Raw genomic sequence first — 27,433 nt, forward strand, 5'->3', positions numbered from 1 at the left:
AAAACTCATGCTTTACACATTGATCTTTCATATGGCTAAGTGGACCCAAATAGTTCAAATTATCAGATTTATACATGATTTTCAAAAATAAATATTCTGTGATTTATTTTTACACAATACTTTGATTTACTAGAGAGAAAACTCACCCAACTTCCTTTTTAAAACCAATAGCAACATGACTGCTTTTTTTTTTTACATGTCACAGAGATGAAATTAACTTTGATTACCAGCTTCATTATTTTATGGATTCAAGCACTAAAGACTGTCATATTATTGGAAATAGTAAACAAAATTTTTCATTCAAATACATAGCTAAAAAATAAATACAAAGTCCTTAATATATACTTAAAAATCAAATTTTATTTAATAAAACAATACACTTGAAAAGTCATAGAACACCAGTCCAAAAAAAAATGACCAGCTATGAAATTTAGTCAACACTGCCTTTGTAATATTTAAGTCTCAGGCACCCTCCAGTGTTTGGAAAAGAAACTACACAAGTGTGCAAGCATTTGAAGAAAAACAGCACAAACAAGTTTTTCTGTCAAGATAGAAGCTTCCTGGGTCAGTAATTGCATATAATCATGTATCAGTGATATGACACAGCCATGATGAAAAAAATATTGTAAAATTATATTTCGTGGATCTCTATGGGATTTAAGGATGTGATATTTTCTTAGCTAGTGGAGAGGGATCTCTAAGTACACTACTTTGAAAAATACAGTAAAGTGTGCAAAGTATTACAAAAGCATTTCTTACAAAGTCTAGTATTGATAAGTATTCAAGTATTCCTCAGTTAATAAGATCTCCATGTTTTTTTACAGCTTGTTTTTAAGTTTTCTAAAGAGTCTAAATTAATAGTTTATTTAAACAGGAGATACATCCATGGTAAAAAGGAGGAAAACCAATGCATTTAGAGGTAACGTCAGATAAGATACACCCCTCCCCCCATTTTATAATTAATACAAAATTAATTTGTATATTTTGTATTAATTATAACTTTTATAATTAATACAAATTAATACAATTTATAATTAATACAAAACAGGAACATCAAATGTATTCAACCACGTCTATGAAACTTCACTGATTTTAGGTAAAAAACCCAAACCAATAATTTTTTCATTGGTATCTTTGTTCACTTTAAAAGTTACAAATCCTAAGACAATTTTTGTACTTAACATTCAAATGGAAACACTTGTGAGTGCAGGACAGACAAAAATGCCTATTGAAAGGACAGCGTCGTAAGTTAATGTCAGGTAGATCCCCATAAATATGACAGAAACAGAATGAAGGCTGGAAACCAAAACTTTTTCAATTGTGATTATGTGCAAACTAACACTAATTGTGGATTTCTGTTCTGCACCCTGTTCATACTTCCACAATCAAACAAAGTTTTATTTACAATTTAAGTGGTAATGAGATAACATGCTTTGAAACACATGTTAAGTAACTTCAAACTTCATCTTGATTGAAAAAACCAGCTTTACTTAAATCAAGAGCTTTTTATGTTTGTGTTCAGGATTTAAAGCGTATAAATTCACTGAATTGTTGCTTCAATCAATTTTCCTCATTAGGGATCAATGTAAGAATGCAAATACACTTCTGAATACGGTCTTTACTCTCCTGGGTTCACCCTGGATTCACCCTTACTGGTCCATGTGCAAAACTCCCAGGGCAACCAAGGGATTTTACCTGTACAATCAGGCTAGTTAATAACTGGTTCAGCTACAGTTCCATAAGGTTTGATTCCCCCTCACACATACACACTCAAAACCTCGTCTCTTGTTTACCACAGAACTTAGTTGTGTTAACTACAGTTAGAGAAGCCAAAATTGATTACCGTGCATTTAGTAAAAAAAAGTAACATTTGGTCAGTGCTGCAATTCAGTTCAGAATTAAGAGCTTTGTCAGGAAAAGCAGCTAATGTCACTTTTCCCTAGTACAGCTGAAGAGATTTTTAAAAATTGAAAGAAATAAAGACAACATTGACCAAAAACCTCTTAAAATGAATATTAAAAATATTACAAATAAACCTAGTCAGGGTTATGCAAAAAGAGGTAGTAAACATTTCAGAAGAAAGTACACAAGATAAATATATTTACACACACACATATATATACATACATATGAGTACAAAAACATTATAAACCAGTCATTGCCACCATAAAACTTACAACTGTGCTTAACTTGACATGTTGCAAATATTTACACTGACTTCAAAGAGAGCTGGCTATAGTGTGCAAAACAAAGCATGACATCACATATTTTGCAAAGTCGTATAGGGTTATAGAAATCACTCTATTCAGATTTTGGCTCTTTTTAACAGCTTCTTGTACGCTTTTAAATAGTGATGTTCCTTTTTGCAATAGCTTCTCTGATTTGACGATCAAGTTCACTTACAATATGATCCTCATGGTTATATACTCCTGTTCTCAACAGGGTATCCCTCTCTTCTATCAGACGAGAGAGGTAATCATCCGTATTCTCATTTAGTTTTCTACAATGAAGACCATCCACTCGACCACCAGAATTATCTTTAGCATCTTGCAATTGCTTTCTCTCTTCTTCTTGTTGCTTTAGCCTGATGTTGATAAAATAAAAAGAATCGGACAATGAGACATTAAAATCCGCTCTGTTTATCTTCATATTAAGTCTTTAGTTTATCTACTGAAGTACTTAGTAAAATAAAGAAATCTGTAAATGTAACAAATTATTCTCTCTCTGGGGAAAACAACTCAAAGTAAAAGAAATTTCAATATAATACTTAAAATCTAAGAAAACTTTTTCTATATGCATATGTAACTATGATACTTGTTATCAAAGCTTCTACTTTATGCAAACTGTACTCAAATTAAAAGGGTTCAACAAACAAAACTAGTGCAGACAGTTTTTGGAGGACAACATCAGATAGATCTAGAATTTGAACGTATTCAAAATAAGAACAGTACATGTCTTGTTCTTTTCTTAACACAGCAGTTATACTTAGAACTGAAGGATTAAAGTAGAAAAAAGCCTGGTGCTGTAAAACTATGACCATAACATAAAAACCAGGTACAGTGGCCTTAAACATAGATTTTGCTATACTGCAGTATCGTTGCATTTTATAAATGTCTAATCTTTACCTAAGGGACACTAAACTGTGTTCTTTCACTGGACTGACAGCCAATTATAATCTTGATTTAATTGCACTTTCCCTAATTTTAGGCTGACACCAAGAAAAAAGAAGGGAACAGGTTGGTGTGGAGGAATCTTACAAATACTTTCATACCTGTTAAGTTCATTTCTGATATCCTCCAGCTCCTGTCGGTCTGTTTTCCCCAGCTCTTTTTCTTCTGCTGCCAAATAGCGCAGCCTCATGTGCTCCAGCTCTTGCTGCTGCTTTTTAAGATGAGCCATTGCATTTTCTTGTTCACGCTTATATGGGAAGGGGTGAAGACATAACTCAGTTGAACATGTGATTAAATGTAAAAGTGCTAATTATAGTGACAGAGTAAAAGTTTAGGAATGAAGTCATGACAATTAAGTCTCCAGGAGTATTAGAAATGTAGAAGTTAACAGAATGTCTTATTGCATTACGGATATCACCAGATAAGTCCAGTGACTATCACAATCACAGTGAACCTGTCCTAGCTGGATCAGCTGAAGCACAGTCACAGACATCTTCCCACTAACAAAATAGCAAAAGTGTTAACAAACCTTTTTACTAACTCTGGCTTAAGTTGGTAAACATAAAACTCGCACTTCTGGAACTGCTCAAGCTACTGAGATTTACTCCTTGGCTACACGGTATTTTAAATAATAAATATTTTTGAGAAAGTAAAAGCTAAATAGCTGCAGGAAACTTCCATCATCAGCCCCATAGTACCTAGTATCAAAGCTTCAAGAATTACTTTTTGAAATTGCAATGTGTGCTTAAAAAATAAGCTTTAGAAATATTCTGGCAAGATGTCCTTTTATGTTTGCATAGTGCTATGTGAAATTTTACATAACTTATTTTGCGGGTTTAATCCAACCAATCTATCCATTCTAGAAGTTTACTTGTCTCTATTTTTTAAGCTCTACACACACACTGTAACAAAAGTAAGGTTTGAGCCCACTGCTACCTCATGACAATAGTGTCTTAATGAGAAATATGATGCTCTCTCCACTTGTTTTCCTCCTAGTTACTTTCCATGTGACCTTGTGCACTAAGTCAATACAGTCAGTCTCACATTCTGAATAAGACAGAAGACCTGGGATAGTCAAGTAGTATTACAGTAGGTTATAAAAACATCCTGGATCTAAGCATATGGTTAAGTGCAAGTCTACTTCTGTAATTCTGACATTGCCTTCGTAAGAAATATTTGATTGTTAATAAAATCAGTTTTATATTTCCTATGGGGATAAAAAAAGATAATTTTTTGGTTGATAGGTACGAGAATATTCTTTATATAGTCAACCTATTTGGAAGACTTTAGTAGGGCAGTTTCCTGAATCTCAGTTGCCAGCAGTTTAAGCATTCCCTGTTGATGATCAATAGTTAGCATGATAATCTGAATTTCACAAGGAATTGGTATAAACAAAGACTCTAACTGTTAACGTGAACAGGCAATGCAATTGAGAAGTACTTGACCAGAAGTCATAGCATGTATGTAAAGACAAAATACTTTAATACTAAATTCAATACATTAGCCGGCCAAACTAAATGTTAGAACTACAGTGAGACAGATCATAAAGCTTGAAGAACAATTTGTTAAAGGGTTACATACTACTAATAAAACCAGAAGCAGGAATGCTCCCAAAGAGTCTACAGCGGACAGATGATTGAAGCTTAAAAATATTTGGTGAAGATAAAGCCATAGTCTTTCCTTCTATATCAAGAGTTCATTACAGAAGAACATCCTCATGTGAGAGAGACCGTTTTAAATGTCAGACAGGTTTGAATAATAGTCTCAGACTGAAGCAGAATAGGTTTTAGAACAGGACTCTACAAATACATATAGCAAATATTAAAAAGTCACTATAGACAGCTGATATTTATCCAAGAATTTTCAAGAATATAATGAAATTCAAAGAAAAAGTTGCAAGACTAACTGGAGGTTAGTCTTAATCCATCACCAAAACTGGTATTGACATCACAGCAATAACTATTTCCCCATTTTTCATTTTATTCTTTCTTTAAACAGAGTCTTTAGGAATACCCAGGAACTATCATCAGACCTTACTTCCACTGTGGCCAAACTGCTTCAAACCATAACTAAAAACAAAACAAACAAGATGTATGGGTTTACCAGAAAGAACAAATCCAGCTTCTGTAGAAAAGTCACTCTTCCAACTAATCTTAAAAAAACAAACCAAACACCACACCAAATAAACCACCTTCATCAAAACACAAAACTAAAGCTGCCACGGAGAAAGAACTCTCAGGTTACTCAGGGTTTAGAACACCAGAGAAAGGCTAGCAATTGATGATTTCCACAAGAGCAAGAAGGTAACAGCAGACTCCACAAGAAACTACTCTTCAATATACTTGTAAATAAGAAAATCACTCTGGAACAGTTTATGGCTGATACAAAGTTATTCAGTGGGGAAAAAGTGGATGTGGAAGAGTGTGATATTATGAGTTGGTTTGAAAAGGAAGCAGATAAGTCAAGAATACATTCACTTATGTCTGTTAAACATGATAGCCTGAATGCAACTGCTGGCTTATGATGTACTTCAGTAACTGACTGAGGGCAGCTGGAGGGCATCCAAAGATATCCAAGGTGGGCTTCTAGATCTTGTCCATCTACTGCTGACCTCCGTATGGACCAAACTGATATTTCACATCAGTTCATTAGCTGGGTTTTTTCTACCCAACAAAAAGCACTGGCTGAAACTCAAAACTAAGTATATTCCAATTAAAAACATGATTTAAGTTATTGAGTGCAAATTAATCACTTATGCAATATACTTAAACATGTTAGGAGCTTCTTGATCACAGAATGTTTTGAATTTAGACATAAACGTTTCAAAAAAATGCTACAGATAAAACAGTGCTGCTCAAGGATTTAGAAAGAAGAGATAGAGTGTTTTGGTTTTTTTTTTCTTCCCTGAAGTCACAGCAAATATCACAGTGGTATTCTTTGGTCTCCAAATACAGATAAGGCAACAGCATCCAGACAGTAAAGCCAGACTTAAGTGTAAAACAGGCTATGAGGAAGAATGAAATAAACAGGCTACAAGGAGAAATGGAATTATTTTAACTATTTTGATAGTTGGATTTACTTTGAGTTGTTTATTTTGCTAAATGCAGGTAGGAAGATAAAATGCTGAGCATGATCTAACCTCAAACAGGTTGGTATAAAACCAGTACAAATTCGGTTACAGAATAAGTAAATAGATTGACAGCAAATCTGATTATCTCAATTATCCAGAGTCTAGAAGTATGAGGACAGGCTAATATTTATTTCTTTTTGAGACCATCAATCACAATATTTGGTGTCCCCAGTTTGATCTACTAAGCTAAATCCTTTTCAAAATTAAGCAAATTAAAATACTGTTTCAGAAAAAACCCCTTAATGCAAACATGAGACCTAAAATCTTGAGCATGTTAAATCTCCTTTGTAAAATTCTATTTAATCTCAGGGGAGGACTGGTTGCCCTGTACATATAGAACAAATCTGGAATTTTCTACTTATCTGTCCTTACAGGATGAGCTACTTCTGCTGATTACACACCAAGTCTAAAGAAACTTAACACACATAACCCTGTAGTAGATGCAGTACACCCTGCATATCCAAGTGCTGATTTTGAAATTAGTCTAGTACATCCTTGTTTTCCTGTTGATACTATCTAACAGTGGGAAGAGTCTTAGAGGCCACTCAATAAGTTATATAAGGATGCTATTTACAAGCAAACTGCCTCATATGTACAAAAACCATCTTGTTACTGTCGAAGATGAGGCTGACATCTTCCTCTTAGGTGATGTCCAGAATCTAACTTTGATGCATCAGAGGACTTCTAATTGTCATTATCTCTTCTTCTAGCCTTTTAATCTATGCTGATTTGTAATATGATTATCTTCAGTCCAATATATTTCTGCAGACGGTGAGAAAAGGATTAACTTTAGAAAGCTCCTTATTCTGCAATTCAGTTCATTCATGCCCTCATTGTCCCATCTCAAACTAGGGTTACTGCCACAGGAAGCTGGGGTATTAATCTAAGTCTGTCAAATTTGTGCATCTCAATAATTGTATATGAGAATTTTGAGGGTATGTTAGGCAAAAATCACTTGAAAACTAAATACTGTGAAACTAAGGCAAAACAGACTAGCACTTGCTACTAGGACAGCAGTACTTGCACATACACACAAATCCTCACGTAGCTGTGACTACACTGAGTAGGAGCCTTCTAATCCAGCACTTCAGGTTGTGGAGTATATTATTCAGATCTAAAAGCAAAGATCTTGAAAGTGTCCTCACAGCTGCACTTGAGAGGAAAGGCATAACTGCACACTGGCCATAAGAAGCACGTGGGATTAAAAATTCCACGACAAGCTGCCTATGTTACTATTTGAGGCAGGAAAGTTCAACAATCCATAAATTTCTGTTGTTCAGCAACATGGTCACAATGACAATCTGAGAGCAAAAAAGGCATTTTAAACAAGTTCAGAGGAGAAATATATCTCAGAAGAAGAACATACGCTTAAGGTTAATAGAACAATGTCTTTAACTCAATCAGAACAGAAAGAAGACAAGATAATGCTTTCATATTGATCGAAAGGGATCTCATTCAAAAATTTGGACCTTTATGCCCTCACTGTTTGAGTTCATTTCAGAACCATAATTTATTTTATTAATGTCTTAATTCATATTTAATTAAATCAAGAAAAGGACAAAAGAGAATGATGCAGAAGCCAAAGAGATGAAGGAAAAGCAAGTCTCTTCTGCAGAACGCTTTGTTCAGTTCTGTTCCTTCTGATATTTTTCTCTGGGAAAAAGGTCTATTATAAAAACCCAACAAACCAAAAACCAACGAAAACCAGTGAGACTAGTGAGCATGCTCTTTGCTCAGGATATTCTTAAATTTGTAAAAGAAAGTTAAGATTTAATGTAGAGTGTGCTAAATTCTACTTTTCTCCATACAGGAGAAAAACACTTATCAGTACATTTTGTCTCCAAGCTAATTTCGGGTAGGAATTCCTTTCAGACAAATGTGATTTGAAATTTAATTTGATTACTAATACAATTGTGATGTAAACATGACAAATATCTGGGGTATTGAGGGAAAAGTCAAGATTAATTCTAGTCAGTGAAAGTCAAGAATTTCAGAGGCATGCCATGCTGCGACCCTGAAAAGTGACATTTAAGCACAGTAATATTAAATTAAAAAAAAAAAAAAATTAACATTTTCTGAAGAAAGATTTCCCTGCCTTTCAGTTTGAGACAGCCTGACTTGGAAAAAAGACACCAAAACAAGTGAGAAAGGATTTTGCAGATTCATTTATGATGGATCCTGTGCGTAATTTACATTACACACTTCATACTTTCTGATTTTCAAATGTCTTTCCCAACATTAGTCTTTGACTCCTTTAAAAAGTGTGTCACAACAATTTGTAGGGTGCATAACAGAAAACTTGCTCTACGTATACCATTCACAACAGAGCAAAAGAAACACATTTCCTAATAATACATCAATACAAGAAGATGGCAAAGAATTTAAAACAGTTGTTTGATAAGAAGGGAACCGTGCTGATTTTTAATTTATTTATATAGAACTTTGCTATGATATGTTGAGGGACCATAAAAAGACTGCTTTTAGTTACAATGAGAGAAAAGGAAGGATTTTTTATTCATCTCAGTGATGAAACTGGTGTCACTTCAGAGACATTCAGGTATTAAATCCACTTTTTTCCATGACAATGTAACAATCCACTGAGCAACAAGCACTTTTTTTAAACCCGAGAACAAGCTGAACTCTACTGCATAGTAGCATTTGAAATGTAGCAGAATTTATTGTGAGATCTTCCAAAGTGAAAAAACAATGTTCAGAAAACATTTCTGCACATTTATAGCACAAATAAAGCTAAGTCCAGCATTTCTAAACCCCTTTGGAACATCTTCATTTTATTCTGTGTATACTGAAAAACTAAGTTATAATTGAATACGAAGTATTTTTTAAGTATACCTCAGTGCACACAAGTTTATACATACATACATACTCACATGCTTAAAATTCTTAGTCAAGACTTTCTGACAAACTTTCCTCCTATAATATATCCTAACATAAGGAACACTTCAGACTTATTCCCTGCTTATTCTAGGCAGTCAGGCTGTTTTAAACCTCAGTAAGAGGTATTAGAATTTTTGATTTTAAACATTTAGAATTTCGTGTTTTTACATTTCACCTAAGGGAACACTCCGGAATCATCAGCTGCTGGACTAAAGGCAACTTTGTGAAAAGAAGATAAACTCACCAGGAGCTCAGAAGACTTGGAAATACTTTACACTTGCATCACCACCTAATAATCATCAGCCACTATCCCACAGTAAGGTAGCCACAGATGAACCAAAAGTATCATGTGCAAATTACTCTGAAAATTATCTTTGCAGAACATATTAGCTGGCCCAGCTAATTTCCTCTCCAACACTTTCTCAGCACTGCTAGTCTCGCTATTCTTTTTGCTCTTTTTCTTTTCTTTACCGCCCCTGCCTCCTTCAGTAAAAATTATCACCAATATTCCTTTCGCTTATTAATTTTATGTTTGCTGTCCTTCTTATACATCTCCACAAACAAAACAAATCCAAACCAAACAAAGCCGCATGTGAGTTATCAAACAACTTACTTGAAGGTTTTACTACTTTCCTTCATTAGTTTTCATCTCTAATGTAGTGCTTGAGATATGGAATACTGTTTTAGAAGCTTGCATGGTGGAAACCTTCATCATGTTTTGAAACTTATGATACTACAGACATATCAGCATTAAATAAAAAATAATCAACAATAAAAACCCCTCAATATTTCAATTATAATCAGATCATAAAAGAATCCCTGTATGCCACCAGGTGCTTTCGTTAAGAGGCTCTTCAATCAAGGAAGCACAATCTTTATTTTGCCATAGCTGCCTATAAATCCAAAAGGGAGATGTAAACATACATACACTAGACTAAACAATGGCTAAATAGCAGCCACTATTCACTCTCCCACTCATACATACCATGCAAGTCTGTGGGAAAAACTTACAATTGAAGCTAAAGAACTCAAGTAAAGTTTTCTGAAAATAACCCAGAGCTGACAAGTCAGTAGGAGGGCCTGGATGGTTTCAAGACACAGTTTTTAACCAAGATTTGGATTTCCAAATGGTGTGTTGTGGTTTTTTTTTTTCTTTTCTTCTCTTTTTTTTTTACGTGAATTATTTTTTTTAAACAAAGATTTACATCCTGTCCTTGGCTAAATTACTTACAAATTAATCAAATTAATTACTGAATGGATAAGTAAGATACTAGACAAGACAGAGTGAATTGTCAGCCAGCCAATATGTTCTATGCTGTATTAAACAAATGCATCAGTGTTGATTCTAACAGCTCTGTAGGGCACAAACACATTAGAAGACTTACAAAAATATTTCTCAAGGAACACTGAATGCATGTACATTTCGAGATTTTGGCTATTTAGATTAAATCTGACTGAGATTATCAACCACTAAAAGTGATATTTCTGCCAGTTTTTATTTTTGTTTAGATAGAATTTTTCTTACACCCAGACAGGTACTGACTTCAGCATCTAAGATCTCTATAAACATGTATGCAATTTTCTGTATATAGTTTGATTCCTCTCAGAAATAATGCTAACATCCATAAAAAAAATATGGAAGTCTTATTTGTGTAGTATTGAGATTGCCCAGTAGGCAAGCCTCAAAGGACAGTTTTTGAAACATCCAGAAACAGTAAAATCTACCTGGGTGTACAGATGTCTAACTGATTGTTGACATTTTTGTCTCCCTAAAGCTGAACAGGGTATAAGAAATGAAGACTTACCCTAAGTAACAGAGAGGGAAGAAAAGTAAACTGGGTGAAGTCTATTGTCACTCAGCTTTACAAACTGTGTTAAAATTCAACTGACTTCTTTATTTTTTTTTAGCACAGGTAAGTAGGATATATATATATGCCTTCATGTACTTCAATAACACTGGCACTGTGTTTATCATTCAAAATCCTACAAATGGAGAAGTTTAGATCATACTCTATTAACAGTCCCATATTTTTTAAGTTATGTGCCGCATATCTCACATTCTGTAAAATATAAAACTATCCCAGATGTGTGCTAAGAACTAGTTCCAAAGTAAAAGAAAACTTTTTAATTAAGGAAACATTGACTTTCATGGTTGCAAATCAGAAGAGCATTTTACTAAATGCTTAGCCTGTAGATTATGCTTCTTTAATTCACAAATTGACTGCACCAGGTCACCTTTGAGTAATGGAAATCTCTGTTTAAACATTTTTTTGGCAATGGGCACAAAGCATTAGATCTCATTTCCAAGACTTACCAGCTGGGTTTTGTCATTAACATTTATTAACAATCTAAGATATGGCTTTCAGCGTCTAATCCTCACTACACAAATGTTTTGTATAGTTCTCTAGAGAGCTTTGGTGTGACAAATTACTGGCACAGATTACAAGCCTGTGGCTATTCACCAGAGGCGATGCAAAATTAACATGGTACTAATCCAATTTAAACAAGAAATTGGTCAAATTATGCACAATTGCAAAATTCATTGGAACTAAAGCAAATCTAGAATTCCTTAAGCAAGAGTTTCCAAATTTATATTTAAAACACGGTAAATGGTTTTTGATCAGATGTGCTTCAACTTTTATTTGCGCTTTAAAGTCACTTAAATTCTTTATCAATAGACCAAGCATAAGATGAAGCACAGGACTATAAAAACCACAAGAAACTACTTTGAAAGGGTTTGTTCTGTTGCAGAAAAGTTTTAGGTAGCATAATTCACTGTACGTGCCAACTTATTTTATGGTTCAGACTTTCAGCAAGAGGGTCAGTTGAAACCATCAACATATGCTAATAAATTCAGATCATCAGGCCTATGGTGATGAAATTTGTAATAAGAACCTGATAGAGATACACACTGGTGTTAATGTGGCAAGCAACAATCTTCTCTTCTGTTCTACAGGAATTTTAAAACATGACAAGAAAAAAATAGCCCAGACATTTCATGACTGTTGACGAAACCTTAATCAGAGACATAAGATTTATATTCTTCCTCCTATCATCTTCTCAAATCATAAATGTTTCAGAAATCAGAGATAAAAATTTGTAACTCCTATCACTGGGCAAAAAAGGAGCAATTTGAAGATGGCAAATAAAGATGAGTTTTTACTTAATATCAATGATTACAGTCTATATTTGCTCTCCTCAAAGAGAAATACAAATTAAAAGAAATAATAAATTAGGAGAGCGTGGGATTGACCTCTTACTCTCCAAAACCAGAATATTCTACCAGTAGGAATGAAGTAGGTACTATAATCCTTAAAAAACTCAACACTGATCCTCAGCACCCAGAATGAGGTCTGAATATAGGTAATAAAAAGTTTTTACAAAACTTGAATTCTGAAGCTTTATGTCCATGCCAAGGTTTGTTCAGCAACTGAGATTAATTATTTTCTAATTTGTTTGTCAAGGCCAATGGAAATTCTTGCCATTCTTTAGTATATTGTTTAATTATCATTTAATTCAAGAAAGACAGTTGATGACAAAAAACAACATGGAGATACAATATGGATTCAGCAAGGATGAAGCTGTTACTACTCCAAGTTTGAACGAAGTAACTTCAAGTCATATGTGTGTGATTATATAGACACACATAGACACACAAGAACTCTGTTAAAACATAGCAGTAAAATAGTATGCCATGTTAGTATGAGATTAGGAATTCCAAATACAGAAGAAAATTTCACTTCCAATTTAAATTTCCTCTAAATTTACTTCATTTTACAGTATTCAGCAAACCTTAAACCCTTGTTTCTGAAAGTGAAGATTTCTTTCTTGTCTTTACCCTTCATTCATTATACAATTAAAATATAGAACAGTTAGGACCGTAATTGACCAAGTTGGTTAGGACAGTAGCAAAATATTTTCTCTGGAGCTGCTGATTCAGTATTATTTGGAATTAAATTAAACTTTTTTTTTTTTTACACACCTGCTTTTAACTATGTCAACTTTCTTTGCAGGTGTGAGCCTTGGTCTTTCCTGAGTTGTTCAATGTCAAACATAAACCACTTTTGCTGTTCATGCATAGCTCAGAGTTTTACTTTGCAAAGGCAAACACTAATAAAACGAAAACTGCCAGCAGTTAACAGTAATCCTAGTAGCTTCCAACATCACATTAACTTGGTTGTCTCATATGACCAAAGAAAATCTGCATACCTGTTTTAACCTTGCAAGTTCTTTCAAAGCCCTTGTCCATTGCTGTTTGTAGTGGAGTTTTGACTTGGTAGCTGACTCTAACTTTCTTTCAAGTTCAACCTGAAAGCAATTAAAATCATATCAGCTGAAGCAATAACAGCAGTAACAATCACTGAAAGATGTATATATACAAAGGGTCTGGTTTAAGAAAAGTGTTTATGTAGTGTAATATACAACATCATCTAAAGCTGTTATACAATATAACATAAATATTATGGCACACGAACATTTTCTTGTTTAAAATATAACCTTATTTTTATTGGATGGTCGTCTATACAAAAGAAAGAAAGATTACTTTTAGCACTAAATCTGCTGATGTAACCTTTAAATTTAAGATTCTCAAATTAGCCATCCCCTCATCCCTTTTATTCGAGGTAAGATTATAAACATTAATTTCACAGAATAAATCTCACCCTTAAAAGGTGTGTGGATTTTTTTTCTTTCCTGCTGATGGGAGATATGTCCTACATTTTTTCTCTGAATTACACATCTGTTCAAACCATTCTTTAAAATCTATGTATCTAGTGTGAACCTTTGATCTTACTACCTAAATCTTTAAAAAGTGTTACACACCAAAAAAATTAATTGCATTTTGTTCTGTGTGCAAAAAAAATTTAGTATTAAAAGGCTAATGAAAAAAGTTATGAAGCACACAGAAAATAATGTGAAAAAATGAAGGATTTTTAATTAACATCCAAGGAAGTGATATAGGCCTGACAATGCTTTAATTTGACAAAAATTATTTCCATTTAATTTGCGAAGATCTTAAAACACAGATTTTTTTTAACTAAGCTAACAAAAATAGGAAACTTAAAAATACTTAAAGGTAAGAGTTTAAACAGTCTGTAGAGACAAAAAATATTTTGAATAATTTGGTTGCATTATTAGAAATTATTCAAGAACACAGCAACATGCGGACTGGCCATATAACTCAGCACAATTTGTGACAAGAAGTCTAGCCTAATTTTTTCTCATCTTATTTGGTCAAAAATTTGAGTCAAACCTCACAATAACTCTGAGCATAAATGCCCATATCTGTGGTTTTAATCAAACTATCCTCTACTGAAGGCAAGTATGGTTTTTAAGAAATCAACTTATGATAGTTTCACCGATAAGTAACACAATCTCTTTCCAGAAACACTTAATTACAAAAATGCACATAATGGAATACCAGTCTAAATTAATCTTTAGAAGAAAATGCTCATTTTTCCTTATTCTTTTATAAACAGAACGTTCAGAGTCCCCAGTATAAATCATTATTTAAATGTATAGGTCAGGCTTTTTTCCCTGCCTTAGCCTCTAACATTACTGCTTCCTCTATAGAAATAAATGCCCACTGTTGGCCTTACTTGTGCCTGAATATTTAAAATCCAAAGAAATAACTGAAAAAAGTAAAACAAAACAGACAAATTAACCAGTTTATCACACAGTATTATTCTACATCCCCCTTATCACTGAACAGACCATTCTGACAGTTTTTAAGTACTAGAAAATTCCAATATACCTTTTCTAAAGTGAGAAGATTTATTTCCGATTGTAGCTGGATTTCTGGTTTGCTACTTTGCTGTTCTTTGTATTGCTGAAACTCCTTCTCCAAAATTTTATGCTTATTTTCTGCTTCATAAAGCTACATTAAAGATAACAACATGCAAGTTAGCAGAAAACCCTATTCACAGACAAATAATTGGATGACAGAACTTAAGTTACTTCCTAGTCCCTGGAACAAACATCTCTACTGTCAATTATCTGATATAAAACAGACACAGAACGCTACACATTCATAATTAATGATTTCTTGATGATGGCACACAGCAATGTTTTAATAGGAAGAATTTTAAAGAGGATCTTTACTCAGTACTAGAAAAAAAAAACCAAACACGTCTGTCCTCATATACAGAAGACTGAGATTTATACACATTTTTGTTCACATTTGTAAAACAACTTGCAGAAGAAATACAGAAAGCAAAACTACTAAGATTTACACACATTTAAAAAAAAAGTCAGTGTTATCTAATACATGAAGTTTTACTACTTATGCAGTTTAACCATCATAACTTTTTTAGGAATGTCTGCAAAAGGAAATAACTAATACTTTGTACAACCAAATGATTTAGAAGAAAGGCTTAAGTAGAAAGGCTTCAGTGACTAATGACTTTATACTGAGTACCTCTGCCCTCACACTGTACTTCCACAGTTTCAAGATTTTTATAAAGAGAGTGTGTTGCTTTTCGACTACAATAGGCAATTTGAAAAATGATGCCAATACAGTTACTTGCCACATAGAAAGTAAGCAAATGAAATATTTAACAGCATTTTTTACTATACTATATTAAAAATACTATGAATTTTTTGTAATATGTTTTTTAAGTGTAGCTTACGTTGTTCTTCTTTTAATTATTATTCAACTATAAATACCTTATGCACCTCACAGAACTGATGTATTCCATCACAGAATAACATCCCACATGCTGGTCTTGTATTATGTCCAACTAGATGTGTTTCCACAAATTGCATCCAGCAGTTTAGAATACTGTGTGAAAATGCTTTAGAGAATTCATTTCTGTTTCAAAGCCTACAACTTGTTCTGGTAGTATATCAATATTTTAATTCTTTGGATCTCCTAACTCGGTCATCTCTTTTTTTCTTCCAAAATTCTGCTTTTTCCATTTATTATTGTTACCGAATGGACAAAAGGAAGATGCTTCATGGGGAGCCACACAAAAACACTGTAGGTTTTTTTCACATGTAACCGCAACAGTCAACTGAACCAAACTGTACCAAAAGGTACTGCTGTTTATTACCTTTCCATTTTTACCTATTTCTTTTTAAAGCAGACATATAGATTTGATGCTGATGACAAAGACAGCAACTAATTTCTTTTGCTATGAAAAATGCCAGGTATCTCTATAACTTCTACAAAAATGTTTAATTTCTTGTTTGGTTCTGGAAACACTTTCAAAAATTGAATTTTCTGTGGGACCTCAGGTTGTGGACTGTTAGGAAACCACACAAATCATACAAATGAAGCATGACTTCCTTATTCAGGAAGTAAGAGTGATGTACTTCAAGGTGGATACTTCAAGGACCTTCTCTTGCACATAGAGGGGCTTACTTCCAAACAAGTTCAATTGTAGAGTTCTCTAAATGTCTAAGTGTGAAAATAGTATATCAACAAACACTTTTAAAAGGTATGGAATAAGTTGAAGTATATTGTTTAGAATGATAAAATAAAATTAATTTCAGAACACTTCTTGTTAAAAAGCAAACAAACAACACAACCCTCCCACACACATGAAAAAAAAAAAACCAAATCACAAAAAGGTTTAAAAAAGAGACCTGTATGGTAACAACAGGAACTTCCTGCACATCACAAAGAGAGGGATCCTAGACTGAAATTCCAAAGCAAGTAAAAAAAAATCTGAATGAAGAATACTAGGTGGTGGCATTTGGTTGCTTGAGCACGAAGAACTATTGGCTGTCTTGTCTGGACTGGTAGCTGCCAACACCACATATACAATGCAGAAGTGATTCACTTATCACTTTGAAGAGGATTGCAGTCTGCAGTTTGACACTGCTCATCTCCATTTAATGACTTCAAGTAGAATAGTTAGATTAGCATCTTCTAGGTTAGCAGCATTTTTGTACTAGCTGTATTTTTAAAAAGTTCACTGTACTGTGGTTTACATATGCTGACAAAAAAAGAAGTTATTATCAATGTTTAATATGAACTTAAAAACCCACAAGAACCTAGCACAACTCTTCTTAATAAAAAAAACATACCTTTTTCTGACACAGTTCTTCAAACAGTGAAAGCCAATATGGCATTATCACTGTCACAAATCAGACATGAAAAACACCAAAGCAAGTAATTAATCCCCATAAACTAAGTAAGTACTCTAAAAAACACTTAGGCATTAGATTTAGTCTATGTAACAACAAATCAAGTGTCTAATAATGTAGCAGCTGAAAAAAAAGTACTAACTTTTACAATATACTTTAACAATCAAGAAAAATAGCCAGACTAGTCTTGTTGTCAGAGCAGAAATCAGCTTACAGGACAAGAGAATGCAGTCTAAATGTTCTCAGTTTAGAAAGTACTGTTCTTAGAATAGAAGACTGCAATAATAAGATAATTCTCCCCTCCACCCCAGTACGGATAGTAGAAATACTCTTTTGCAGTGGAAAAATACAACTATACAGTAAAACTTTCTCTATTTTTGCTAAATGTTACTTGATATCAATTTATCAAATTACTGAAATGCTTACTGTTGTTCAAGTTCTTCATGTAATGTAGGCTTTTATTTGCAATTCATTTTCAGTTGTTAAAAAATAACTATAACCCTTGCATTGCAAACTGGCCCTACAACTGAGCAAGACTGACGGGGATGGATCTCCACACATAGTTCACCAAAAAACAGAAATAAAATGTTTATAATAAAGTTGCCAGAATGTACTTGCCTCCAAACCACTGTGGATACTTATAAAAATGCTCACTTTAATAGATAAATGGCTGAGGCAGAAAATGTAAGTGTACTTACCTGCTGATGTAAGCGAAGCTTGTCTTCTTCCAGTTGTTTGATTTTTGACCTTTCTAGCTCAAGCTGGTGTGCACATTCCTCTCTGGCTCGCCGCACAGAATCCTGTAGCACCTGCAGGTTTTGTTCATGCTCTGCTTGCAACTCCTTCTTTACTCTTTGAAGCTTAAAAAGAGAGACATTTATATTAATCCATAGGAGTGAGAGCTTTACTTTAAACGTCTCTTACAACAGTTACTAATATTCATGACAGAAAAACTGTTATCCATTTTAGAAATTAAACAATAAAAATTCCATTTGCCTGTATGTTTGCTATATACTTTTTTATTGTATTTCAGCTTAACTAACAATCTACCAATTATTGTATTTGAGCTACAAATATACTCTTGCTTGACTACTGTTGAAACAGAGCTATTTGTGTCTCTTCTGTACATTCTACATGATTCTACAGATTGCTGAAGGCAAGTTTTACATTCACCTTTCTACTACAAACTGAAAAGTTAAATATACTAATTTACTGCAGAGAAAGCAAAGTCACAGCTATAGCCAAGATGCCCTTAGGTCATTAAGACTGCAGTCCAAACTGACCATACTGAATTTTTCATAGAGCTAAACAGAAAAACAATCCTTGATATGTTTGAACTTTCTAGAAAGATGCTACTGGGCCAGAAAATTGTTAGCTGAATAGTAACCTCTCCAATAGCCATTTCTCAAACTACATAATTGCTAACGAACCCTGCATCATTTTGTCTAGACATTTTTGGAATCCACTGATTTTTATCATCTCTGAACTCTCAGGTCAGAATCCCACTGAATTTTGAGAAAGTTTTGAAAGAAAAACATATATGACATTCAAAGTAACTACTTTTACTCAGACTGACATGTTCTTGGCCAAACCAAAGCATCATATTTTTTTTGCATAGATGTTAAAAGTCAGAACACTACAGCACAAACTGCATCTTGAGGTGTACAGAGAGTGGGGGTACTGAACCAGCCAGTCCCCGTGTTGGAAGCTCTCTTAACTTTGTTACAGGGACAGAAGGGATTAGTATGATAAAAAGATTAATCTGACTTACAAGGAGGAAAAAGAAAGTTTGTTGGACTGCTAAACCACCACAGCAGTTTATCTACATAATTTTGAGTTTGTTCTGAAGTACAAAAATAGGCAGTTTATTTTCTTTCTCTTTTCATATGACTAGTGTCCCTCAAGTCACACCCCACTTCCTTATATTGGGGGTAATCAGTAAGATCTAGAAACAATGGTAGTTACTGGTTTCTCTTATAGCCTCTTTGGTCCTGTCACTAAAAAAAAAAAAAAAAAAAAAAGGAACTCTGTCGGATAACAAAACCTGGACAGTTTCTCCCAGGTCTTCTTGTCAACTGTTTCTATTTCGACAGTTAATCTAGCAATTACCTTTTGAAGTGAGGTACTGTTGTGCACATGTACAGTATTCACCTGACAGTACTAAACTTGACATTAATTGTGCCAAGAATAGACAATTTACAGTTCTGTAATTCTAGTAACCATTTAAGAGTTCACCGAATTTCTATTTCAGTAAAAAAGTGCAGTTGTAACAAAATATGGACTAAATTACTAGGGCTTCTCTATTCACCTGTGCAAATGTGGCTAATTTCAGAACCTATACACAGCTCACAATTGTCATGAAGTGAAAACTCAAATCTTAAAGAAATAGCTAATGCAATTGCATTGCTTAATATAACCGAGCAGTTTTTACCTCTGATTCAGCACTAAAAAGCTGTCGTTCTCGCTTATCTAGATCTCTCAGGGTTTTCTGAAGTTTTTCTTCAAAAACATTATACTCTGCTACCTAGTCAAACAAAAAAAAAAAGGATATAAAATAATGACAATTTTTATTTGGAAGCTTACATATAAAACCAATCTCCAGGTCTTAATTAAGCATTTACAATGGAGAGTCTTTTCTTTCTAACTCAGTAAAGGCTAATACGTCACCATGCACAGCCAGGCTGTACAAATGTTTTTCACGCATGTGAAAGGTAATTAAGGTTAAAAAGCACCCATATAAAGCAAGCTAACCTAAGGATTTCTAACAAGTATTCTATGATTAAGGACTACTTTTAATATTTTTGCACTGTTGCAGACTAGATACATGCATATCAGTAGGTGCAAAGGCTAATCATAGACCCTTTGTTATATGTTTACCTTTTTGAGCTTCTAGTGATAGATCTATAGTAAGACTTTCACCTCATATAAGGACAAGTTTCCTTACCTTTTTCTTCACTAGTGCCTCTCTCTCTCTATCTCTTTTCTTCCATTCTTCTGCAAGTGCTTGCATATGGACCATTTCCTTCTTTTTAAGCTTTTAAAGGCAAAAGAGAGAAACAAAACCCCCAAACCAGAAAACCAGATCAAAACTGTTGGAAGAGCAGCTTTAGAGTACTACCACATGTAAGTCCTGAAGCAAAACAATTTTGTACACTAACTTATGACTCAGTATATATTCTGATAGTGAAAGTTACTTCTTACACTAAAGTACAAAATGCAAAGTAAACACAAGTTTGAGAAAAATATCCTAACAAATAGACACCAGATCCTCAGCATCTTTTAAAAAGAAGCATGTGATTAAGAATACTTAGAATGAGTTCAGGAGTAGAAACATAGCAATGGATTTTTGAGTGACACTAAAGAAATACAGCGTCAATATTTAACATCTGTAATATGAATCTTGAGTATCTACTGTACTTCAAAAAAAGTAATTGAAAATTTTGAAGGGGGTATTCTGCAGTTCAATATCTAACACTTTCTTCAGGTACTGAAAATAATTAGCCTTCTTCTTTAAGAATACGGAATTACTGGATAGATTAGCGTACCTCTGAGGTTTTAATATTCTGTATGAGTAAAATTTAGTTCTTATTTGAAACAGTGGCAAAGAAAAATAGAAGTAATGTTCCCCTCACCAATTCTGCTAAAAATTCTCTGGCAATCACGTTATTTAGGTAATAAACAGAAAGAGTAAAAACCTGATTTTCAAAAAGGTCCTCTTGCATTTCCTTCCACATTTCTAACTCCAGTGCCGCTTTGTATTCAAGAGTTTCTCGAGGTTCTGGATGGTCTTCTGGAGCACAGTGAGGTTGAGTGTGAGGAATATGCTGTTGTTGCCCAGTAACTACACCCTGATAAAAAAAGAGTGGATTTTTCACTGGAAACTCAATTTTTCAAATAAATGTTCAAGGCAAAAAGATAAGATTTATGTAAAATTTACTTGAGAAGAATCTGACACCAGAACTTCTTGCACCTTCACAAGCCCGTAGTCTTCCAAAGTGGTGGCGTATGAAAGCTCTGCTATTCTGTTGCCTGACCTATAAATAATTAGAATGTTATTTTAATGAAAACTGTCTAAAAATACAGAAATTAATTGTAAACCAAACACACAAACCATCAAAGCTGAAGTCCTAAAATTTCCATGTAAGCTCAAAATCTCTGAATAGTTGTCTACATGAGAGTCAAATATGCTCTCCTACGTATATTGTTAAGTTAGGGATTAGTTTATGCAATAAGCTTTCTGACTTAAACAGATAATTTGGGATAATTCATTGGGAATCTATTTAACTAACAGATTACTATAATCCAAATATCCCTGCACCAAGGAAATGATCCAAAATTGTACCTACAACTTTAAATCTTTCTAATGATATAGCTGTCAGGTATTGCTGTTGGCTTCATTTTAAGATACTTGTTCAAAATCATTAATCTTGCTTTTTTAGGTGTTAACAGTGACTTTCTAGTTATCCACATATAAATTGCTCAGCATATCATATGGGGTAAACCATCCTTGGATTGCCAAAAAACATTTCTGGAAGCTTCAGCACAGAGAACTGGCAACTTCAAAACCACTTATGTGTTAAACACCTACCTGCTCTTGCACAGTGAAAAATTGCCTAGATAGCAGATATTTCAACACACTAATTTGGGAAAAAAAAGCAACAAACATTTGTACTTCATACAACATTAAAATTAATTACTGCATTAAATTCTTACAACTTTCTATCAGTGACTGACTAAAAAAGAAAACAAATTCATGTTAATGGACCTCAGAAATCTGAGTAAGTGTGTTTAACACACCAGTGTAAAAAGAAGGTTGCATCAACACTAGCAAGGATAGGAAGGGATCAGCACAGCAAAATGAAGACCCGATTACATTTTGAGAATGCCATCTAGTGGTTGCTACATTTTGTGCAAAACCAGTTTTCATTTTAACAAACTGTAAGTGAAAGTATGAACCTTAGCGTACAGTGAGATCTTAAAGAAACTCTCCACAGAGTCAGGCCATGCTGGCTTTCAAACAAAAAAGTTTAAACAAAGTCAGTCAATTTTCTATCAGTGTGGGAGGAGGGGTGATATCAATCAGCAACCTGAGATTTCCTGTGAGTCAAATATAGCATGCTTTATTTAACTGTTGCATTCATTAGAGGCTTAAACCTGACTCCAGTGTTAATAGCAATTAAATTTATTCCTAAAGGCATAATCAAGTTCCACCATCACACAGAAAAAGATAAGGGTCTAGATACTGATTGTGAGCACAACTCATCTTCATCAAGAACACAGGTTCTTCATATACATAAAGATCCCATCACTGCTTTATGTAAATGAACATTTATCTTCAGACAGAACATTAACTAATACTGCTCCTTCTGATGCACACAAGCCCAAATCTCTGCTATTATCACAAGGAATAATCCTGAAACAGGAAACCTCTCCATTCTATGGATGTATCTCTCCTCCTAACTTCACTGAAGTCAGTTGCATTTAAAGTATACTATGAACAAAGAATGTTAACTGTTTTCTGGAATATCTGTAATCAACTTACTCAGAATTACCTCAGTAACATTTCTTCCAATTATTTATCTCTTTAATTGGTCTGTGAATTTTACCCAGGATCTTGATTAAATAAAGACTTATAAAAATGACTTTGGTAGTGGTGTGGGCATTGCACAATATGACTGTGGCAATTTAACTTTTAATCTCTTGGATGCCTTTTCCCCCCCTCTATATTGCAGTACTCTGCAGACTGTTTGCCTAATCAAAAAGCTAAGCAGGAAGAGCTTGTCCTTTTTCAAGTAACTACTAAACAAACAATTCTTCAAAATTTGCTAGAGAGTTAAATATCTTTTTAAATAGCTTTACCCGTGTGCTGCTGTGACACTGACTGTTTCATTACAAGTCTGACGCCAGCATTGTTCACCATTCCCACCCAAGAAGCGAGTTTTTTCTGAAGCCAACACGTTTGAAAGCTGAAGTCTTGCCACCCCTAGAAGTAAATCTTTGGCTGTTTTATCCTTGTGCCACAATTCAACCAGCAGAGGCAATCTGAAACAAACAAGATCTCTGCGTCAGGCGTCAAAACAAAAGAGGAAGCATTCTTATTAATTTGGGCAAAGAACCTCTAAAAGTAACTTCCCAAACAAGTGATACAATTGTTAAACAATGAGATGAGTTTACTGCTTTTCACTTAGAGGAATGAGACTGAGTGACCTTGTATCTTCACCATCACTTGGTTTGGTCAGATTACTGGTCCTTTCTCCAATTATGAGGGAATAACAATGTTACACTGAAAGCAACTGACTGAATAACATTAGTAGAACTCTATCATCTTCATTTATAAATATTTATAAATTAATTTTAGCCACCGTCACTCAAAATACATCTCCCTCCACTTTCTTTTCAAAATATCACTATTTTGACGACTTTTTTTCCACATTTTAATCATTTGTTGAAAGTTGGTAGAACTCCTTGGAAAACTGTTTCACAGCCCTCAACACTGTGCTCAGCTTTCCAGGTACCTGCTCTATTTTCAAAGACATCATATTTTAATAAACAAGCCATTGTGTATTAAAAAATAAAAAATGATGTATTTTATTTGAAGTAGTACTTTGTTACTTTACTGTAACAATTTACAGGAACAGCACCTGTTTCTGTAAGGAACAATCCCTGCATAGGTACGCAGAGATGAAATCAAGAGTTCTAGAGTTCGTCGCTTTAAATGTAATTAACAGAGAAACTGGAAGTGCAGGGTATTAAATATTCATTGGCATTAGCACTCGAATTCTTTACTAAATTCTTAAACTGATGATCTTAAGTAAAATACTTGAACTTGCAACTGCATTTACAACAAAAATTAGAAAAGTGTAATTAAGATACAAAATTGCAAGTTACCACCTGAAGAATGTATCTTGAAGCTGATGAGGTATAGTTGCAAAGTCAAATGCACAATATGACTTTGGAAGAAAGACTTCCATGTTCTTTCTGATTTCTACAGGTGGGCTTGTCATAATAGGTGCTGCACTGCCAAAAAATGGATACGAGTACCTAATAAAAACAATAACCAAAATAATAAAATAATAATTACAATTTTTATTATATCTTCTGCAACAAGAAAACCAGTTTAGACATCATCTACTGAAGCATGACTTTGTACTAAAGTTTGGAAGATTTGTACTAGTACATATTACAATAGAATTTAGTTCTCAGGTATTTGTGTTTTCATTTACTTCAGGACTGATCCAGCTTCTTTATATTTGCTGTCATTTTGACAAAAAACCTTTAATAATCTGTATGTTCCCAACCAGATGAATTTTATTAAAATTCTGGAATTATTATAAAAAAAGTGAGTAGAGAACTAGAAGAAAGAAAAACAATATTCACATGCAGATTGCTGCTTGAGAACATTTACAACTATATTTACAGTGAAGACTGATCTAACACACAAAAACTGGTAACTAAGTATATGTATACACAATGTCAGAACCATTTGAAAATTTCATGAACTTTTAATTCCCACACATTAGCTGACTAATAGGAAAGTCAAATCATTTTACCAATGAGACTTAAAATGTGACCTGAAACTACTCTACTAGCATAATTCAGTGTATGATAAACTATAACAAAGGGGAGGCCATGAACTTCTTAAACTTCACTTTGTTCAAATTGATGCCAGCTGTCAGTTAAGTTACTAACAAAATAAATGCTGCATCAAATGATGTCACTATATATAAAATTGCATATTTTGACTTCTGTGCAGAAGTGTTTAAAGGGCTTGTTTAGACCAAAATCAAATAATGCTTCCAATCTATAGTGAATATGCAATTTTTTACCCTGCAACTTTTCTTAACATTTATGTTTTCGGATGTTTCTCCTCTTCAGTTTCTTGCCATATTTATCACTGACTGTAAAAATTCAAATGCATGAAACAGCAAAACCTATTTGTTGTCACTATTCTGAAAAAAATTAAATTTTTGGAATGTTATGTGAAAAAGCCTTTAAGTGACAAAATTACGTCAATTGTATGACTGCTGCTTTCCACACACTATTTAATAACGTAGCCTCCAGAAAGGCATTGTTGATGCATTCTATATTAGTTGTATTTTGAAATATTCCACCTCTACACCCCAACCCCACCTTTTACTGTACTTAAAACAAACTCCAAGAATCAACACTACAACTACACTTCCTAGCGACCAGTTAAACTGTCAGCAAACAGGCAAAGCAAATGCAAAGGCATCTCCCTAGCCAGAAATATTCAATGCTCTCACACTGAATCACCATTTACAGATCATGTGTGCCACAAGGACCCTATTGGAAACTAGAAGGCAAGTGGTGAAAACTTATTAACCAGTGAATTCAAATATACCATCAGTAACTAATATCCTGTGAATATAAATTTTATTTTTTTAAAAATCATCCATCAAAATCATCTTCTATCTATGAGCCTCTCAGAATGATAATGCATTTACTACACTGATTGATTGTTCACACTAAAACTAGAATGTGCTTCCTTTAGACTCACCATCACACATAAACCAGCGATCTGTCTCTTACTAAAACATTACAAATCACTTCTTTGATCAGCTGGCAATGTAGTCAGAAAGTAGTGAGACAAGTAATTTTCCTTTTCCTTTAAAGACTGAATGATGTTCCTTATCTTCAGAGCTCAGACATTCAAGTGAGATTTAATACAAATTACAGTGAAAGGTAAAGTTTCACACCATATTTAATGCTTAGTTTAGTGATGAGCCAGAGGAACATTCTGAACTATTTTGTTACTGAAAATCAGCTACATAAAAGGCATCAAGAAGCATACCACTAGAAATCATTCAGATTATGAAGGCTTTGTATTGAAAAGAAAGATACTTTTATTACCAAGAATAAATTGTACCTTAGAATGCAATTTATTGGAAAACCAACTTCCAGACCACGTATACTTCTCAAGTCTATTGAAAAGCAAAAATGATGAGAGGATGCTGGAATAACAATTTTCTGTGCAGACACAGGTTCAGAAGAACTGGACACACCCACAGGGTTGGGCTGAGATGCTGCTACTGGACCATTATCAGCTGAAAACACAAAAGAGAATTCATGTACATTTTTTATAATTTGCTCTGCCCAAAATAACAAAACATATCAAAGTTTAGTGTCACATTTTGAATGCAAGAAGACAGATTGCTTCCCTAAGAGATTTTGATTCCTTGTAGTATAAATGAATGCTGCGAAAAATAGCCACTCTTTTTGTAAGTTACTGCTTCCAAAGAAAAAACACCAAAACCCCAATATACTTTAAATCTTAATAGAATGTAGTATTTTTCCCTACTTCCATTATCTTCAAAGCTACATTAGTTTAACGCACTGAAAAAAAAATTTGACTAAGATCCAAGATACCAAATTCTTCTGAAGGATTGCTGTAAGACTGAACAGTTTACATTAATTGTTCCTAGCCAACTTGAGGGCATGCAGAAGAAAAAAAATTATTTGTAGAAACTTAGGTTGCTTTGAATTAACTAACCTCCTTGCTTTGGGACTTAAAAAGACAGAGCACCAGGTCAATTACAGCGCTCATGTAAGGCAGCATCAACTATTGGTCCCAAGCTGAGGTTTAGCTGTTGAAGCAAACTAAAATGCTCCAGGTTAGCTCTGCAAATCACATCTGCTTATGTCACAGAACCCGCCTATGTGACATCTGTTCTATAATTTAGGAAGCAGAAGTGACATTGAGTGCCTGTCCAGTTGCACCCAGGTTTCTCATGTCCTTATGCTGGGACCCGATACTGCTTTCAAAGAGTAACACAAACTAAAAGTCCTATGGACAGGGTTACCAAAAGGTATCCTCCAAAAATGTTTAAGACATTTTGTTTGTCTTAGAAAGTTACTTGAGCTACTGAGTCCCTACAAAAAACAAAGAGAGAAAGAAACTGTCAGATAGGAACTTAACTGCCTTTTGTAAGTGCTACTTGTCCTGATACTCTTTCTTCATAATTGTTTAAAATGTTTCCATTTTTGTCATTTTCAAAGAAATACACAATTGACTATTTTTCCTCCTTGTTTCTAGGTGTTTCACGTGCATTAACAGTAACTATGCCAAAAAGAAAAATTCCATAATACTTCAACATCAGCTAGTTAACACAACATAAGAATAAAATAATTT

General features: G+C 33.9%; 1 protein-coding gene across 6 annotated transcripts in view; it reads right to left on the reverse strand.

The window, feature by feature from the left end:
• The window catches only part of CEP120 (centrosomal protein 120), a 63,669-nt gene that overhangs the window by 24,334 nt on the left and 11,902 nt on the right, over nt 1–27,433 (reverse strand). For 5 of the 6 annotated variants that reach the window (XM_027652569.1, XM_027652570.1, XM_027652568.1 and 2 more), the window contains 12 exons: nt 26,171–26,348; nt 24,175–24,324; nt 23,143–23,325; nt 21,221–21,317; nt 20,979–21,131; nt 20,228–20,317; nt 19,715–19,807; nt 17,982–18,143; nt 14,948–15,070; nt 13,405–13,503; nt 3,272–3,417; nt 341–2,584 (listed from right to left, as the gene is read on the reverse strand). In XM_027652569.1, coding sequence (XP_027508370.1) covers nt 2,344–2,584; nt 3,272–3,417; nt 13,405–13,503; nt 14,948–15,070; nt 17,982–18,143; nt 19,715–19,807; nt 20,228–20,317; nt 20,979–21,131; nt 21,221–21,317; nt 23,143–23,325; nt 24,175–24,324; nt 26,171–26,348 — 1,715 coding nt within the window. In that variant the 3' untranslated portion in view covers nt 341–2,343. Of the gene's footprint in view, nt 1–340; nt 2,585–3,271; nt 3,418–13,404; nt 13,504–14,947; nt 15,071–17,981; nt 18,144–19,714; nt 19,808–20,227; nt 20,318–20,978; nt 21,132–21,220; nt 21,318–23,142; nt 23,326–24,174; nt 24,325–26,170; nt 26,349–27,433 lie in introns of those variants that run through there. The other variant, XM_027652571.1, reaches the window with a different exon arrangement.

The sequence above is a fragment of the Corapipo altera genome, unplaced genomic scaffold (genome assembly GCF_003945725.1).
Source record: "Corapipo altera isolate COAL_440 unplaced genomic scaffold, ASM394572v1 61286, whole genome shotgun sequence".
Classification (NCBI taxonomy): Eukaryota; Metazoa; Chordata; class Aves; order Passeriformes; family Pipridae; genus Corapipo; species Corapipo altera.